General features: G+C 46.8%; 1 protein-coding gene across 1 annotated transcript in view; it reads left to right on the forward strand.

Annotated features, from left to right (window-relative positions):
* The first annotated feature begins 3,416 nt into the window (after positions 1-3,416).
* Rnf150 (ring finger protein 150) overlaps positions 3,417-16,358 on the forward strand; it is a 139,742-nt gene continuing 126,800 nt past the window's right edge. Inside the window, exons 1-4 of the mRNA XM_042701605.1 lie at positions 3,417-3,584; positions 9,715-9,766; positions 10,606-10,887; positions 10,969-11,763. Coding sequence (XP_042557539.1) covers positions 3,417-3,584; positions 9,715-9,766; positions 10,606-10,887; positions 10,969-11,763 — 1,297 coding nt within the window. The remainder of the gene's footprint in view (positions 3,585-9,714; positions 9,767-10,605; positions 10,888-10,968; positions 11,764-16,358) is intronic.

The following is a 16,358-nucleotide window of genomic DNA, read 5'->3' on the forward strand; positions in this document are numbered from 1 at the left end:
AGCCCAGAGGGTTTATATTTTTAAGAAGCTCATTGTAATTGCTATGTGGAGACTCGTGGACAGGAAAACCCTTGTGCAGTCCTGTTATGAGGCTGCTGTCTTCCTTCTCAGGGAGTCCTGATGGACCAGACCAAGGCAGAACGGAGCAACGAAGAGGAAGGCTGGTTTGAGATTTATTGTGAAAGTCAAATTAGTAGAACTAAAGGATGGATTCGCTAGGGGGAAAACAAGAACTGGTAAAGACAGGACAGAGTTAAGAGGAGCTCCTAACTTGAGAACCTATATGGCTATGGCTCCATTTACTCTACTATAAAGATTGACATGGAAAGAAAGTCCAGCATGTGACATGTTAAGTTTGTGATGCACGTATGTCATCAATATTAATATGCAAATTCGGCAACCAGATAAGTAGGGGAGGGGTGGCTTGGCAAAAAAAAAATTCAGAAGTCATCAACCTACAGGTGAGATAGATAACTAACACTGAGATCACCTAAAAAAGGATACAAAAGCTCAAAAAGGGTCCCTAGCAACCCTAAGTACAGAGCCCTAAGGTACGCCGACATTTACATGCTAGACTGAAGAGTCAAAATAAAGTAGTTTTGAGGAAATCAAGAGAAAAGAATCCAGCAGAAGTGAATGCTGCTTTGAGGATTTATAAGGAGAGGCAATTTGGCAATAATCACTGTTTGCCAGAGGAATCTCAATAGAATAATCTGGACATGGCTCTCTCTGTTTACTGGTGCTATAAGAAAATGCCCGACATGGGGTAGTTTTGAAAGAACAGAAGTTTGTTTGGAGCATGAGTTTGGAGCCTAGAAAGTCTGAGCGCACAGTCCTAGCACCTGCTTGCCTGTGGTGAAGGCCTTCTTACTGCATGATTACATGGCAAAGGGCACCACATCAAAAGACACAGCATGTGTGCTAGTTTGGGTCTCCTCTCCTTATGAAAGCACCAATGCTGGGGGAAGACCCTTCCACGCAACCTCATCTTACCCTAATTGCTTCTCAAAGGTCCAACATCAACTATTATTAACATGAATGTAGAGAGTAATCAGAAAACATGGGGAGGGGAATACATCCAAGCCATAGCAGAGTAGAAGCCAGCACAAGTTGGGAGTGGGGAGCATAGAATGTCTATGATGATACTCAACACTTTTGAAAAGTCTAACTGCAAAAATGGAGAAGAAACAAGGTAGCAGCGGCAGGGCCAAGAAATGGCTTTTGGTATTTGCAGAACAGGTTTGTGTGTTGTTGAGAAATATTCCAGTTAGAAGTGATGTCTGATGCAAGAGAGCTTAAGAAGCTTAAGATGGGAGTGTTGGCCTCTCTAGGCTGGGAGATATTTTCCCTAAAGAATAAAGAAGAATACATTGGGTGGAAATAGACTGATTTTTAATGTCAACTGTTAGAAAAACAGGGATTTTGATCCTCATGCCTTTTTTTTTGGCTTGAACTCAGGGTCTGGGTGCTGTCCCTGAGCTCTTTTGCTCAAGGCTAGTGCTCTATCACTTTGGGCCACAGCTCCACTTTCAGTTTTTAGTGGTTAATTGGAGATGAGTCTCATGGGAATCTTTCTGCCTCTGCTGGCTTCAAACCATGATTTCAGATCTCAGCCTCCTAAGTAGCAAGGATTACAGGTGTGAGCCACCTCTCAGCTAAGGCTTTCTTTGCTAAATAAAAAGTGACACGCTATTGTAAGCAAAGCAGCAGTACTAGGAAGCGCTCACAAGAGGCGTGAATACCCCCAAGGGTGTGAGTAACTGCCAGAGAAATCCAAGAGGATTTTCGGGAGATGTCACTGGTAAGTTTATATCACAAATGTCAAGTCAAATCAATCCTCAGTAGTGCCACTTCTACGCTATGATTCAGAGGAGCTGCCCCCCACTTCTGTTCCCCCAGTGGTCTTCAAGGGGGAGCTGAGTGAGTTGGTTGGCCAGAGTATGTTGCTCATAACCTTGTTCTTATGGGAATGGTGTTAGGAGACTAGTCTCTCCAAAAGAAATTCCAAATATGCTTTCCAGATCCTTTTCTGGAATTCCTATGGGAATCAGCCCAAGTCATAATAGATGAAGGAAACTGTCCTTAGTTTTGGTCATGCCACAACAATGACGGTCACGGTGCAAAGAAAAGCAAGTGTGGAAGCGTGTGCACAGGAGTTAGAGTGCGAAGGACAGCATACATTTCAGGGCCTCTATTTTTCAGAATAGAAACTATACCAGGAGGGTCTGGCCTCGCCTTTTTACTAATTGTAACATCGGTTCTGGCTTGTGAGACATACTAAACAAGTGTTGTTCCTTTCCGGTGACCTTATTATGTAGAGAGAGAGAGAGTCAGGCCATGGAAACATATTAATGCTCTAGTCTTGTGACTGGCTCTGTGATTGTGGCTCAGTAGATGTTTAGGAATTAATACCCATAGTACAGCATGCCAAAATGAGAGATTAGTCACGCTGCAGTCTTGACCTAAATAGCAAATTAGGCACAGGGCCGGATTAAAAGTCAGACACCTGCGCTTTTCAATCCTCATGCCGTGTCTCTCCATTGCCTCTAGGTCTGGTTACCAGCCCGGTGGGAATAGGTGTGTAGTGAGAGGGAAATGGTGATGAAAACATCCTTTAGAAGGCCCAGGTGGGAAGCACTGGAGAGAACAGGGGCCCACCCTCTCCTCTGGTAAGTTTGACACTGTATAATTCGAAGATGCTTGTGCCGAACAGCTGTCACCATTGCTCAGTGTGGAATACTTTGAGTGCCTTGATTTATCGCTGCATCGTCCCCCATCCCAGCTTCTGGTGAAAGAGACAAGATGATCTTAAGAAGAATAGGAAAAGAAAACTCACTCAAAAAATGATCTGAAACAATAAAAAGTGAACAACTATGAAAAAATAAGGAAGAAAGAGAGAGCAAGCAAGCAAGCAAACAAACAAGCAAGCAGATGCATTATGGTGAAGAGCTTTCTACTGGTCTTGGCTCAACTCTCACATCCCTTTGTCTAAGAGAATGTCCCATATCTAGCCCCTTAAACATGTTTTTATAACGTAACATTGTCTAGGTTAATGAGAAAAGCAAAGAAGCCCAAATTAAATGTCAAAATTGTATCAAAGATTGAGGGAAGAAGCCATTTGATAATTCAGAGGAGCAGAGAGAAAAAGAGAGAGCAAGAAAGTCATTTTTAGAACCTTAGCCCACTGTTTCAAAATTTTACAAATTTAGAAGAACAAAGACCCAAGAAACCCATATCATCAGTTGCATGCATTTTCTCCAAAAAAAAATCTCCATAGCCTTCCATTTCCATTTGCCTTATTTCCAGCAGATGTTTGAAGGTTTACTTGGAGTCGCAAAGGGCCTACATTCTCCTTATAAAGCCCACGGCTTCTGAGAAGCAAAGTAGTCCACCCTGCATAGCAACCAAAGGAGACCATGAGGGACGGTCCAGAGCCGAAGTCAAGAGAGGAACTAGCCAGAAGCAAAAGAAGTGAGAATCCAAATCAGAATCGAGTTAAAGGAAAAGATGGAGAGAAAGCCAAAGCAAGGCCAGGTCCTTCACACCAGAGCCTGGAGTCCGACTTACTAGCCGCCAGACTTCAGGCAAGTTCCTCCTTCCCTCCCTGAAATTCATGTTTCCTGATTTGTGTACTAGGAGTAAGGATGCCCACCTCATAAAGTCACCCTGAGAACGAAATAAGACATATATATGTCTATACATTTACTTCTATGTAGAATTATTGCTTATTAGTTAATTCTTATATGGCAGTTTTTTAAATTACCACACTTATGTACATTCAAAATTCCCTTAGATGAACACATCTGTTGTTAAATTCTTTAATTTTTTAAAATTATCTTTAAATTGCTGTACAGAGGGTTTCAATTCAACATGTCCACTTATGAATATAATACATCCTTATCAACAGCACCCACCCCTTCCATGGGTCTTCCCCATCTCTCCCAACCTCCTCCATCCCCTCAAGTTACCTGGTTCTATTTTCATATCTGCACATTAAATATTATGACTATTCATCCATCCTTCCTCTTGCTATTCTTTAAAACTAGATGCTAAGTCCTTCGTGGCACAACTCCTATCTTATTTTTCTGAGCAGACAATGGAAAGCCTAACACAGAGAAAGCAACCTTACTCAAGTAGTACTATTTATGACTTGTAACTTTTTGGCTTTACAGTGGTTAAAAGCAATATGCACTGAGTAGAACCTGGACAGCGCTAAATTGAGCTTTGCTGAGTAGCATGTGCAGTACAGTAATCCTATGGTGTTAGAAAGCAGTGGTCATCATGACTGCATCAGGAGTGGGAGTCACCAAACCTCCACCGAGGACGGGGCTGCTAAACTCTGGGCACATCAAATGCATTTTCAATTCAATGATCTTTTCTGTGGGCTTGTTGGAACCCAAACCCAGTGTAAATAAAGAATAACCTGTATTCACAAATGACTTTCTTGAAATGCTTTCAGACATTAAAAATGTTAAGATTCTCTTCCTTCCCACTCCTCTTGTCCTGCTTGACCCTTCCTGAAGTCTCTCTCACTTCCATACATGCCCAGCCACATGCTGTCTTTTAGAATCTCTCACTAGTGTGAGGAAGAGATTTCTCCCAGGAAACTATGGTTCAGCCCAGGGAAAACAGCAGAGCTGAGATCCTCAGCCTTGCTGGTGTGGTGGGAGCATGTCCTCCCTTTGCAGTAAAAGGAAAAAATGTAGGAGACAGGCTTCAGGAAGTCTCAACACTGGGGTATGTCAACACAGGGGTTTCTTCTTCTTCTTCTTCTTCTTCTCCTTCTCCTTCTCCTTCTCCTTCTCTTTCTCCTTCTCCTTCTCCTTCTTCTCCTTCTTCTTCTTCTACTATGTGCCCAAACGCTGTCCCTCAGCTCTTCAGCTCAAGGCTAGTGCTCTACCACATGAGCCACTGTGCCACTTCCTGGGGTATGTTCTTGTGCAGGATATAGTTTTTAAATAATAACACCAGCGTTTACTCATAAGGTATGTGAATACCTTATAAGCATGTTTTGAAAGGTATCTTCCATACTCAGTCATGGAGTTCGTTATTTAGCATATCAGAATCCTGCTGAAGAACCGAACAAGCATCATTGTGTGTGTGTGTGTGTGTGTGTGTGTGTGTGTGTGTGTGTGTGTGTGTGTGGCAAGTAGTGAGGCTTGAACTCAAGGCATTGTGATTGTTTGGCTTTCGTTTTATTTTTTTCAAGGCTGGTGCTGTACCACTACAGCCACACTTTGTGTGGTTAGTTGTGCTGGTTAGTTGAAGATTAGTTAGTTGAAAGTCTTGCAGACTTTCTTGCCCAGGCTAGCTTCAAACTGAGATACTAAGATCTCAGCACAATTCCACAATTCCACGAATTACTCAATTCAGAATGGGAGATCTAAAATGATGAATGACTTATGTTGATTCTCTTATACATAAAATGCCTATAAAACCATCAAAACATGGTTGTAAGGATACAGATTCTGTAATAGGTTAGATTCCCTTTGACCATAATAGGCTCATGAATGACAAATTACAAAAACAGTGTCAAGCTGAGTACCAGTCACTCATGCCTAGCTACTCAGGAGGCTGAGATCTGAGAATCAGGGTTTGAAGCCAGCCTGAAAAAAAGTCTGTGAGACTCTTAGCCCCAATTAACCAGCAAAAGCCAAAAGTGAAGGTGTTAGCTCAAGTGGTAGAGTTTCAACCTGGAGCAAAACGTTAAAGGGACAGCACCAGGCCCTGTACTAATGCATTTGTGTACACACACACACACACATTCTCTCTTTCTCTCTCTCTCTCTCTCTCTCTCTCTCTCTCTCTCTCTCTCTCTCTATCTCTCTTTCTCCCTGTTTCTCACTTAAGACACAACCATTGCTGTATTCAAGTCAAGTCTGCCCCTACCTTTCAGGAAATAAGATCCTCTCCTTCTACCAAAGAGCTTCATGGAGATGTTCTAATCCTGTCAGGACAGGGTGGCGTGGTTGGTGGAGAGAGTTCCCCCACACTCCAGCACTCAGCAGTAAGCTGTCTTCACTAGAAGCTCCAAGCACTGATTCAGAGAGTTCACTTCACTTGGGTGCCTGGTAAGGCCAACCTTTGAGAAAGCAATTTGGCAGCCTGCATAGTGTGTCAATAACTTGAAAACTCTTTTCACGTGCATTGATCTAGCAATTTCCTTTCCAAGACTGTATGATGAGGCAAAAATAAAGCAAGTACCATTTTGGATAGCTCTAGGCACGTTGAGCTGAACTCACTCCAGCCTCTTGATTCTTACTTGAACAAATTCCCTTTGCAATCTGCTCCATCCTAGAAAATGAATGAATAACAACTTCACCTTACCAGATGCTGATGCTTTCTTCTTCTTGTTCTTCCTCTTCCTCCTCTTCCTTCTCTTTTTCCTCCTCCTCTTCCTTCTCTTCTTCTTCCTCCTCTTACTTCTTCTTTTTCCTTCTGGCACTACTGGATATTGAACTCAGCACCTTTGACTGCTCAAGCTACACATTCTACCCTTTGACTTTGTTTTCTAGGGTCTTGTGCTTTTGACTGTACACTCAGTACTTGGGATACTGCCTAATGGATTAAAATGCTCAATATTGCTTAATGAACAAATATAGTATTGTTTATCTCAGGTATTATATATAGGGAGATCTAACAAGTGGTTAATGAAATTACTGGAAAAATTAGCTGTGCTTGAGGAGAATACGTTAGAAACTTTTTAATGCCTTCATCCCAAGAAGTGAATTTTGATTTAAAAAAATTGTCATCTGCATTCTGGATTCTTGGAGATTATGGTCAATGGACACAAAGATTTTTGTCATTAGTCTTTTTCCTGATCCATTTAAAAGCTGCAGAGTCATCTCAGTTCTAGTAAATACTTCAGCATGCATCTATCACTCACCAAGCCACACAAGAACATTCCTCCACAAAACTACAGTGCAAACATCCACAGAAGGAAATTACCACTGATAAGATAGGCCATACAGTCTACAGAACTCATTCGATATCTGCCAACTGTTTGCTTTTGCTTTCTAGTCCAGGAGCCAATATTCAGGATCATTTGCTGTCATGTCTCTGGGGTCTTTTCAACTTGCAGCAGTGGGTTTTATCCCTCTTTGTTTATTACAGGCTTGAGACTGGGAGAGAGTACACACCCTCCATCCTGTAGGCTGTCTCTGCCCTTGCATTTATACGGGGTTTCCTTGTGTGCCTGCTCAGGCCATGTATGGCCAGCGGGGATGTGACGGAAGTGGTGCTGTGAAATCCGTGCATTTCTCTGAGAAACACAAGGCCTGCTCATCCCTGTGGCATGGTGATGTTCACCACCATCACCAGTCAACTTGGTGTCTTCCATGTATCTGCAATAAGTTCACCATCTTCCCCCTTGTAATCAATACATATTTTTCAAAAGATATTTCAAGATGAGATTAACATCTTGCTTAACAAATACCCCCTCCCCCCACCTTACTTTTCATTGAGGACTCTTGTCTGAACAAAACAATAAATTCTCCAAGGGTGACTTTCTCTTGTCCCCCCTATTGGGTGGTATTTCTGTCACTAGGGATGATCAGAATTCTTCCCTACTTATTTATTCCATCACTTATTTATATTAGTACAGATTCATCTCTCATATAATCAGTAACTATCATTACTTATTTTGATACTGAAATTGTCTTTGGATGTGAGCCATCGCTCCTGTGTCATTTTGACATTTCCCATCATGCTTTGAGTACAACGGTACCAGGATTCCAGAATCCTTTCTCATGTCTAGCCCTAGACTCAGCCATGGTTCCTTTTAACAGAGATGGCACATAGAAATCTGGCTACTCGATAAACTCTGTACTTCTCATCTCTGAAGGGGAGAATTACAGCATATATACGCATATATATACATATATGCACATGCCACTCACACATGCACATGTAGTTTTCATATTTCTTATTTACTTTTGTAATTTTTTACAGGTTATTATGGAATCTTGGTTATAAAAGAATTCTGAGAACTTAGATTTTTTTTGCTGGTCCTGGGAGTTGAACCCAGGGCCTGGGTGCTGTCTCCAAGCCTCTTTGTGCTTAAAGCTAGTGCTCTACCACTTGAGCCACAGCTCCACTTCTGGCTTTTTTTTCTGACTAGTTTATTGAAGATTAAGAATCTCATGACCTTTTCTGCTCAGGCTAGCTTTGAACTGCAGAGCCTCAGATTTCAGCCTCCTGAGCAGCTAGGATTATACATGTGAGCTACCAGCACCTGGCAACTTAAGGTCTTTTTTAACCTAGAAAAGAATGTTGAGACACACTTTCAAATTTTGGAAAGAATGGAAAATTTAAATCCATGCTGTCTGAGCCCTGACACTGGATGGGTTATGACACACAATTCAGTATCCAGTGCTCTCGGTGGGATTGTGGTGGTGTCTCTCTTTTCTGTTTTGAAAGTGTATCCAGTGTATCCTATGTTACATGCTTTTTTTTTTTTTTAAATGGGATTTCATACTCACTTTTAATCTAATTCAATGCCTTGGGTTTTCTTAAAATAACTTTCTTTTCATCTTTATAAATACCACCTCCAACAGAAAAAATGTGGCTACCATTTTACTTAATATTGTACTTATTTGTCCCAAAGTCCTATGAAATACCAGTCTCTTAGGCATGACGCTGCCTCCCAGTCTTGTATCACCTCAGCCCCAATTTAAAAATATTTTTTTCCAAGGGGAGGAAAGGGAAGAGGCAGTCACCACACGCTTTTTAAACAAATAAGTTCGTTTTCACTAAATAGTTGTACAAAGGGATTTCAATTCCCAAAGCCAGGTTATGAGTACAATGTGTCTTGATCGATATCACCCCTTCCTCCACTCCCATCTTTCCCCATCCTATCTCTACCCCCAAGTTGCATAGTTCAATCTGTGCATTGAACCTATGACTGTCAGAGTCAGCATCATATACGTGTTGTTTTGGGGGGAGGGGGTGTGTGTGTGCGATGCGCGTGCGCACACGAACACTGATCTTAGGGCTCAGGGCTTGGGTGCTGTCCCTCAGCAGTTTTGCTCAAGCCTAGCACTCTATCACTTGAGTCACAGCTCCACTTCCAGATTTTCTGGTGTTTAATTGGAGATGAGAGTCTCACTTTCTGCCTAGGCTGGCTTTGAACCATAATCCTCAGATCTTAGCTTCCTCTGAGTAGCTAGGATTATAGGCATGAAATGTCAGCAAGTCATATACTCTTAACTGACATTCCCCAAGTCTTGGAGCTAGATAAAAGTTGCTAAGAGATAAAGAGGTGAAAGGAACCACAGTGTGTGTCAGCAGAATCTACCCAAGGCTTTGCAGACAGCAGTTTCCTTCCTCAGACCCTGGAGGTTCGGGGACCAGCAGCCTGGCAGTGCCACTTGTGCCTCCTTGGCGTTAGGCTATAAAAAGCACTGTCCCAATTGCCTAGAAGCCTATTTTCTAAAGTTGATAAGCTAGGAACACATACAAATCCAGCACACGCAATGCTGCAGAGATAGGTTCTTCCAAGTAGTTCTTGTGCCTGTTCTAATCTGGGTGCAGCTGGGCTCTTTCCCCTAGCTGCCGGCTGTTTGTACTGCTGTCTGTAAGAAGATGGCTGGTGGACACTCAGCAACAGAGCACTGCACGCTTACTTAGCAAGGTCCCACGGAAATGGAAGATTTATTATCATGACTATGAATGCTCTGGCTGTCTGAAAGTCACTGGTGCATTTTTGTTTTCCAGGTATCTCAGGTCAAGGAAGCCATGGAGGCTACATGTTCAATCTGTAAGGACCGTAGGCCATGTCCCAGATTCCAGAACCCTGCTGGAGAGTGACTGTGTCCTCGCTGCAACTCTGGGCACAACCGGAGAACCGGCTTTACACAGTAATCCAAACAGACCTCCCCTGTGGATTGACACGGTGCACCCTAGAAGCGGTCATGGGACCACAACAAACGGTGGAAAACGATCTCACCCAGCGTCTTGCCTTACAGAGTCAGACACACCATGCATAAGAAAACAAGTGCAGCCAGGCGCCGGCCACTCACGCTAGTAGGCCTAGCTCCTCAGGAAGCTGAGATCTGAGGATAGGAGGGGTTCGAAGACCACCCCGGGCAAGAAAGTCCATGAGACTCTGATCTCCAGTTAGCCACCCAAAAAGCTAGAAGTGGAGCTGTGGCTTAAGTGGTAGAGAGCTAGCTTTGCACCCAGGCCCGGAGTTCAAGCCCTAGCACTGGCATGTAAAAGCGGGTGGAAGGGAAGCCGGGCTTCCCTGCCGGGACATAGGCCATGCTGGGGTGACTAAGCCCAGCACCCGGGCGCGGTGCTGGGGGCGCTGCGCACGGGGTACCAGCTCCAACACTGCCCTGGCACAGTTGTCCACCTGAAGCTTGGTCCTAAACCGTGTCCCGGGAGTGGCTCTGGAAGGACCCACCAGCCTGCGAGGGGGTGGCACGGGTGGAGATGCATGGTGCTCCTGAACCGACACGTCGTGCAATAGCAAACCGACGCGCCTTCCCTCGTGAGGCGGGAACCTTCAGGAGCAAATCCGAGATATTGTGCGCTGTCGAAAGGCGCGGGAAGTTGTCCTCCTGGGGTCCCCCAGGAGCCGTTTTCCTTTTGCACCCCCAACAGGTTGGGAATACGCGCGAGGCCCGGCAGGGGTCGCTGCGGCCCGCGAGGCGCGGGGCGCCCGGCGCGCGGAGCCCGGGAGCTTTGACATCACACGAAGCTCCTCCTCGCACACGCTCGCGCGCGCGCACACTCACACACACCGACACGCACGCCCGCGGGCCGCGCTCTCCTCTCGCTCCCCGAGCGCCGTCCCCTCCGACACAAGTGTGTCCCGGCTCCGCCAGGCCCGGAGCGCCGGCCGCCGCGGGAACCCGGGCGGGAGGCGGAGGCGGCGGCGGCCGGGCAACCTGGGCAGCACCCGGGGACTGCGAGCCGCCGACCGCGGCCGGAGGGCCCGCTCCCGGACGCCGCCTCCCCTATGAGAGCGGGGGCCGCCGGGCGCGGGGCTCCGCACGCCCGGGACGGGGCGCCCCCGGCCTCCCAGCCCCCGGCTCTCGCGGGGAGCGGGATGCAGCCGCCGCGCCAGCGCTGAGCGCGGGGCGGGGGACGCGGACCGGGCCGGCGCCGTCCGCCCGCCGGGAGTCGGGTCCCCGGCGGCGGCCCCTCGGGCCCGGCGGGAGTGGAGCGGAGCCCCGCGCCCGCGCCCGCGCGCGGGGCCGGCCGGCCCGGGATTGCGGGGACGGGGTTCCGGAGCCGGACGGACGCGCGTGGCTGGCGAGGGCGGCCGGCGGAGACAGGTGGCCATGTCTCTCGTGCAGGCGTGCCGCAGCCTGGCTCTCTCAACATGGCTGCTTTCCTTTTGTTTCGTGCATCTGCTGTGCCTGGACTTCACGGTGGCCGAGAAGGAGGAGTGGTACACGGCCTTCGTGAACATCACCTACGCCGAGCCCGGGCCGGGACCCGGGGCGGGGGCCGGGGCGGGCGGCGCGGAGCTGCGCTCGGAGCGCACCGAGTGCGGGCGCTACGGCGAGCACTCGCCCAAGCGCGACGCCCGCGGGGAGGTGGTCATGGCGCGCGCGGCGCACGAGCGCCTGGCCTGCGACCCCGCCACCGCCTTCGCCGCGCCCGCGCACGGCCGGCCCTGGATCGCGCTCATCCCCCGCGGCAACTGCACCTACCGGGACAAGATCCGCACCGCCTTCCTGCAGAACGCCTCGGCCGTGGTCATCTTCAACGTGGGCTCCAGCGCCAACGACACCATCACCATGCCCCACGCAGGTGAGCCGCGCGCGGGGCGGGCAGGGGGGGTGTCCGGCGGGGCCCCGGGCGCGCGAGCTCCCCCCTCCCCGCCCCCACCGAGTCCCCTGGGCTGGGTGCTGCGCCTCCGCGGGTCTGGGTACTCCGACCCAACTAAGTTTTGCTTGGCATCTCCTTGTGGCTGGGGGTGAGCGCGGAGGTGGGGGGAAGAAGAGGACCGGAGTCACCGGGCTGGGGACCCCCCCCTCCCGAGGTACAGGCAGGGCCCTCCCCCATCCCCCTCCCTCTGTCTTGCTCCGGCACCTGCTTGGGACGGGGAGATCCGATGACTTAGCTCCCCGCGCGTGCGCACGCGCCCCTCCCGCGTTCCCAACCCCCTGACTCGGGCCTCTCTGTCTGGGTATCCGGACTCGGGGGAGGGTCCCCTGCTAACAGGTTACCTGCCAGTCCACGTTCCCATGCCATCCCCCCCCCCTCCCACTCCTGCAGGGTTAACGGACGTCATTAATAACATGAAAAGCGGGGTGCTCCACGGGGGGTTTTCACGGAGCCGGCCGGCAGGCTGCCAACCCCCGGTGCCCGGGCCTCCAAACTCCACACCACTCTCTTCCAGCGCGCGCTTTATCCGTGCCCGGCGGGAGAGGGTCTGACTGTGCTCTGTATGGTTGTCTTCTTTCTGGCCAGGATGAGTGGTTTCTCTGCCCTCAGGGATCTCAAGTGCAAAGACTAGAGATCCACTGCCGCACCCCAGAGGGTAGCTCTCCGTGCGGCACAGGAGCAGGGTCCCCGGGGCAGAAACAACAGCAGCCTCCAAGCTGTGATCCTCCAGGTTTGTCAGCCAGAGCTGACAGAGCTCGCAGCCGCAGCCGAGGCTCCTTGAGTCCTGGAGAAATGTGGGGTGCCTGGGCTCCCAAGTTCCTGAGATGACTTTACTTACAAAGCCAGAACATAACAAACAGGTTACTGACATAGAGCCCTACGCTTTGGCAATGTTCTCCTAGGAGACAGGTTTCCATTGTAAGAGGGTTCATCCGCTTGTTAGGGAAATAGTCAATGGATTTGCCTCTAGGAAGCAACACCAGCTGTTCTGGTCCAGGATCTCCTTAACCCTAACACAAACAGGTAAGGAGGAAAATTGTTTGAGGCTGAGAAAACGCAGGCCCAAAGAGTGCTGCGTGTTCACTCATGAAGGGAAGAGGCAGGTGGCAGTCTTTAAAAAGTTAGAGGGCAGTACTTTAGAAGTATTTGACCTGTTTCCTGGAGCCCAACACTTTTCTAGGGGAAAATACTGTATTCTGATCTTGAGTAGGAGACACACTGGTTGAACTTGATATCCCCTAATGTGCGCTATGGAGACGTAGTGCGGGCAGTAAGTGGTGTAAAGTATCTTTACATTAACCTTTCATATAGAAAAACTGGAGTCAGAGGATGGGGAGGGAGCTGTGCAGTTTTTCATGGATTCAGAAACTCCAAGGTGGTTCGCTGACTGCGGAATTCTTTAAGCAAGAGGTCTTCAGTTTAGCTTCTTTGCTCATGAACTAAGAGGCATTGCTTACCACTGTGTAAAAGAAGTTTTCCAGAACTGCTAGCAGCTTGGATCATTTGGGGGCTTGCCTGTTTTTAAAGAAAGCAAAGCTGATTTTTCCACAAAGATGATGCTCCATGAAGACATTGCGAGAGTACAAGGTTTAATAAGAGTTAAAGGCCAAAAATATGTAAGGGAAATTGCCTAATATCCAATAGGTCTTTGACTCCAAAAGTATGTTAACGCCGTACCTATTAATAGCTAGAAAACACTGTTGTTGTTGTTTTAAACATTTCCCCATATTAGTCAAAGACTGCCTTGAACTGCTCATCATGAAGGACATATGTGGATGGGGGTGTGGCAAACCGGTCACTGACTCTGAAATTCTTCTTCCTGAATCACAGGCAGGGCCAGTACTATTCTGTCAATGTCTTACACTTGTTCCAGAACTTGAAGGCTTTACTTTTTGTAGTTAAAACATGAGTCTACATTCTTCACATCAGGAAAGTACATGTGAGCTGCTCTCCACTCTTCTTGTTCTGTGCCTTTGGAATCTGATCTACCAGGGATCCTGTAGTTATGAATTTTAAATTGAGTTTCCAAGAAGATCTTTGGGGTCATGCCAAGGCTGACATGGCATCTTTTCTCCCATCTAGACAGTGCCTTGGGAACAGGTGGTGTCCCAGTGAGAAGGGGCTAGGTTTTGAGTGATGCAGAGATCTTATTGTGGGGCGGGGTGAGGGGGGGGTGGGGGGGTAGGAGGACAGGGCACATGCACACTCAGTATCCTGACACTGAAATGATTCTGCACCCACCTTACTTCTGGAAATCTGGAACTCTAATCCAGGTCCTCACCTATGCTAGATAGTATTCTACCTCTGATCCACCCCTTTCCTTCTGGTTTTTAATCTTTTATTCTGCATGAGTGATTCTGCAGTTTCTGCTCCTTCTAAAACTATGGTTTTTCATTCTCAATGATGCAGATTCACCAGTGATAGACTAGTAATTTGCAAGGACTGACTTTGCTTTGCTCAGCATAACAGTTTCATTAGTGTATAATTTTCATACTCTGCAATTCACTTACTTAAGGTACACAGTCAGAGTGCTTCAGTATCCTGAGTTAAATCTTGCTAATTCTGGAAAAAACTTGTGCCAGTAGCAGTTACTCCTCACTATTCACCCCGCACTCAGTCATAGATAGGCATTCTGGAATCTTCCATCTTTAAATAGAAGGAAGATTCCGCTCATCTGAGTAGAATCATACAAAGTCTATTGAGGCTGTAGCATGTGTCATCACCAATTCTTTTTAACTGCCAAATAATGTTCCATTGTCTGGATGTGTTACATTTTATTCATTAATCAACTGATAGATATTTAGGTTATCTCCACTTGGGGGTTTTTATGAATAATACTGTTAGGAAATTTTTGTACAGATTTTTAGTGTGGATGTTTCTCCGGTATATATTCTAAATATGAATTTCCAGGTTAACCTTTTGAGGACCAAAGTACAGAGTGGTTTCATATTTATACCAGCAGTCGATGAGGCTTTCTCCATATCCTCATACACATTTGTTGTGGGTTGTGTTTTTTAGTTTGCTCATCCAAATGTGCATTTCCCTGGTGCCTGGCAATTATTCTTTGACATACTATTCGTTGTCTATCAATTCATTTGTCCTTCCCCCCATGTCAGCTACTACTTGTGCATTTTACACCAAGATGACTTCTGGTCTAGGAGAGTAGACCAGAAATTTGTATGTTCCTTAAAGAAATAGGAAGGATCACATCTTAATACAAGATCGACCAGGGACCAGAGAAAGCAGCTATCCAGAATGTGCAGCAGCTAACATTCGGGTGCCATCTGAGGAAACTGAGGTATTAGAAATTTCTGCAGGAAATATAGCCTCTAGAAAAACCACTTGGCTTTATGTCCTGGCTCTGGTACCAGCTCACTGTGTATCTATCTATCTATCTGTCTATCTACCTATCTATCTATTTTTGTGCTGGTAATAGCACTTGAACTCAGGGCCTTGAACTATTGCTCTACTTCTGGCTTTTTGGTAGTTTTTATTGGAGATAATAGTCTCACAGACTTTCCTGCAGGGCTGGCTTCGATCTAAGATCCTCAGATCTTAGACTCCTGAGTATTTAGGATTAGAGGTATGAGCCATCAGCATCCAGCTGGTATCTTTAAGCAACCCATTCAACCCTTCAGAGAATGAAGTCTTCTTAGTTGTAAGATGAGGTATAATGGTATCTGTGAGTCTCTTATGTATGTCCATAACTGCTGAGCATTGAGTCAATCCTTGTTTCTTAGCCTGTCTTCACCTTTATAAAATATGAAGTTTGGATTCATTAGTCTCTAAGAAATGTTGGAATTCTAAAATGTATTCCTTTGTGTTAAAAAAAACTGAACATATCTACTGTAGGTCAAATTTTAGACTTATGTTGATAAAATCCTGCTCCCCAGTGGGCCTGCCTGCCTCCCTCCCTCCCTGCCTGCCCGCCCGCCTGCCCACCTGCCTGCCTGCCTGCCTTGCTTGTAGAAGCAGCAGGCCCTCCAGTTGGCCAAAGTCTTTGACTTCTTTTTTTCATCAGTAGAGACTGAACTCGGGGCTCTGGGCTTGCTGAAAGAACAAACATCCTACTATTTGAGCTATGTCCCCACCTTTTGTTTTTATTTTGCTTTTGAGGCAGGATCTCTACTTCCCAGGATGGTTTCTAACTTGTGATCCTTTCGCCTAAGTCTGCAGACTCTGAAATTATAGGTCCCTTCCTTCCCCCAACACTTTTTAAGCCTTCTATTATTACATTATTAAAAAAAAAAACCAAAACCAAACATTTCTTAACAGCCTCAGTTTCCACTTCATTTTTCTCCTGAGACACACAAAGCAACTGTCACGGATGTTTGCTCTTCATCTTTCATGCCAAGCAGTTTCACTTTCCTCTCTTCAGTGTGCACGTATGTGTGTACTTGTTTATTTTCCACGAAACCCTAACTTTTCACCTGACTCTCTGTGGACAAACAGCTACCCAGCAGCCAGAATTCCAGCCTCCGTTAATAAAAGCCATCATTGTATGTTTACATGATATT

The sequence above is a fragment of the Dipodomys spectabilis genome, unplaced genomic scaffold (assembly GCF_019054845.1).
Source record: "Dipodomys spectabilis isolate Male_0828 unplaced genomic scaffold, ASM1905484v1 ptg000297l, whole genome shotgun sequence".
NCBI lineage: Eukaryota > Metazoa > Chordata > Mammalia > Rodentia > Heteromyidae > Dipodomys > Dipodomys spectabilis.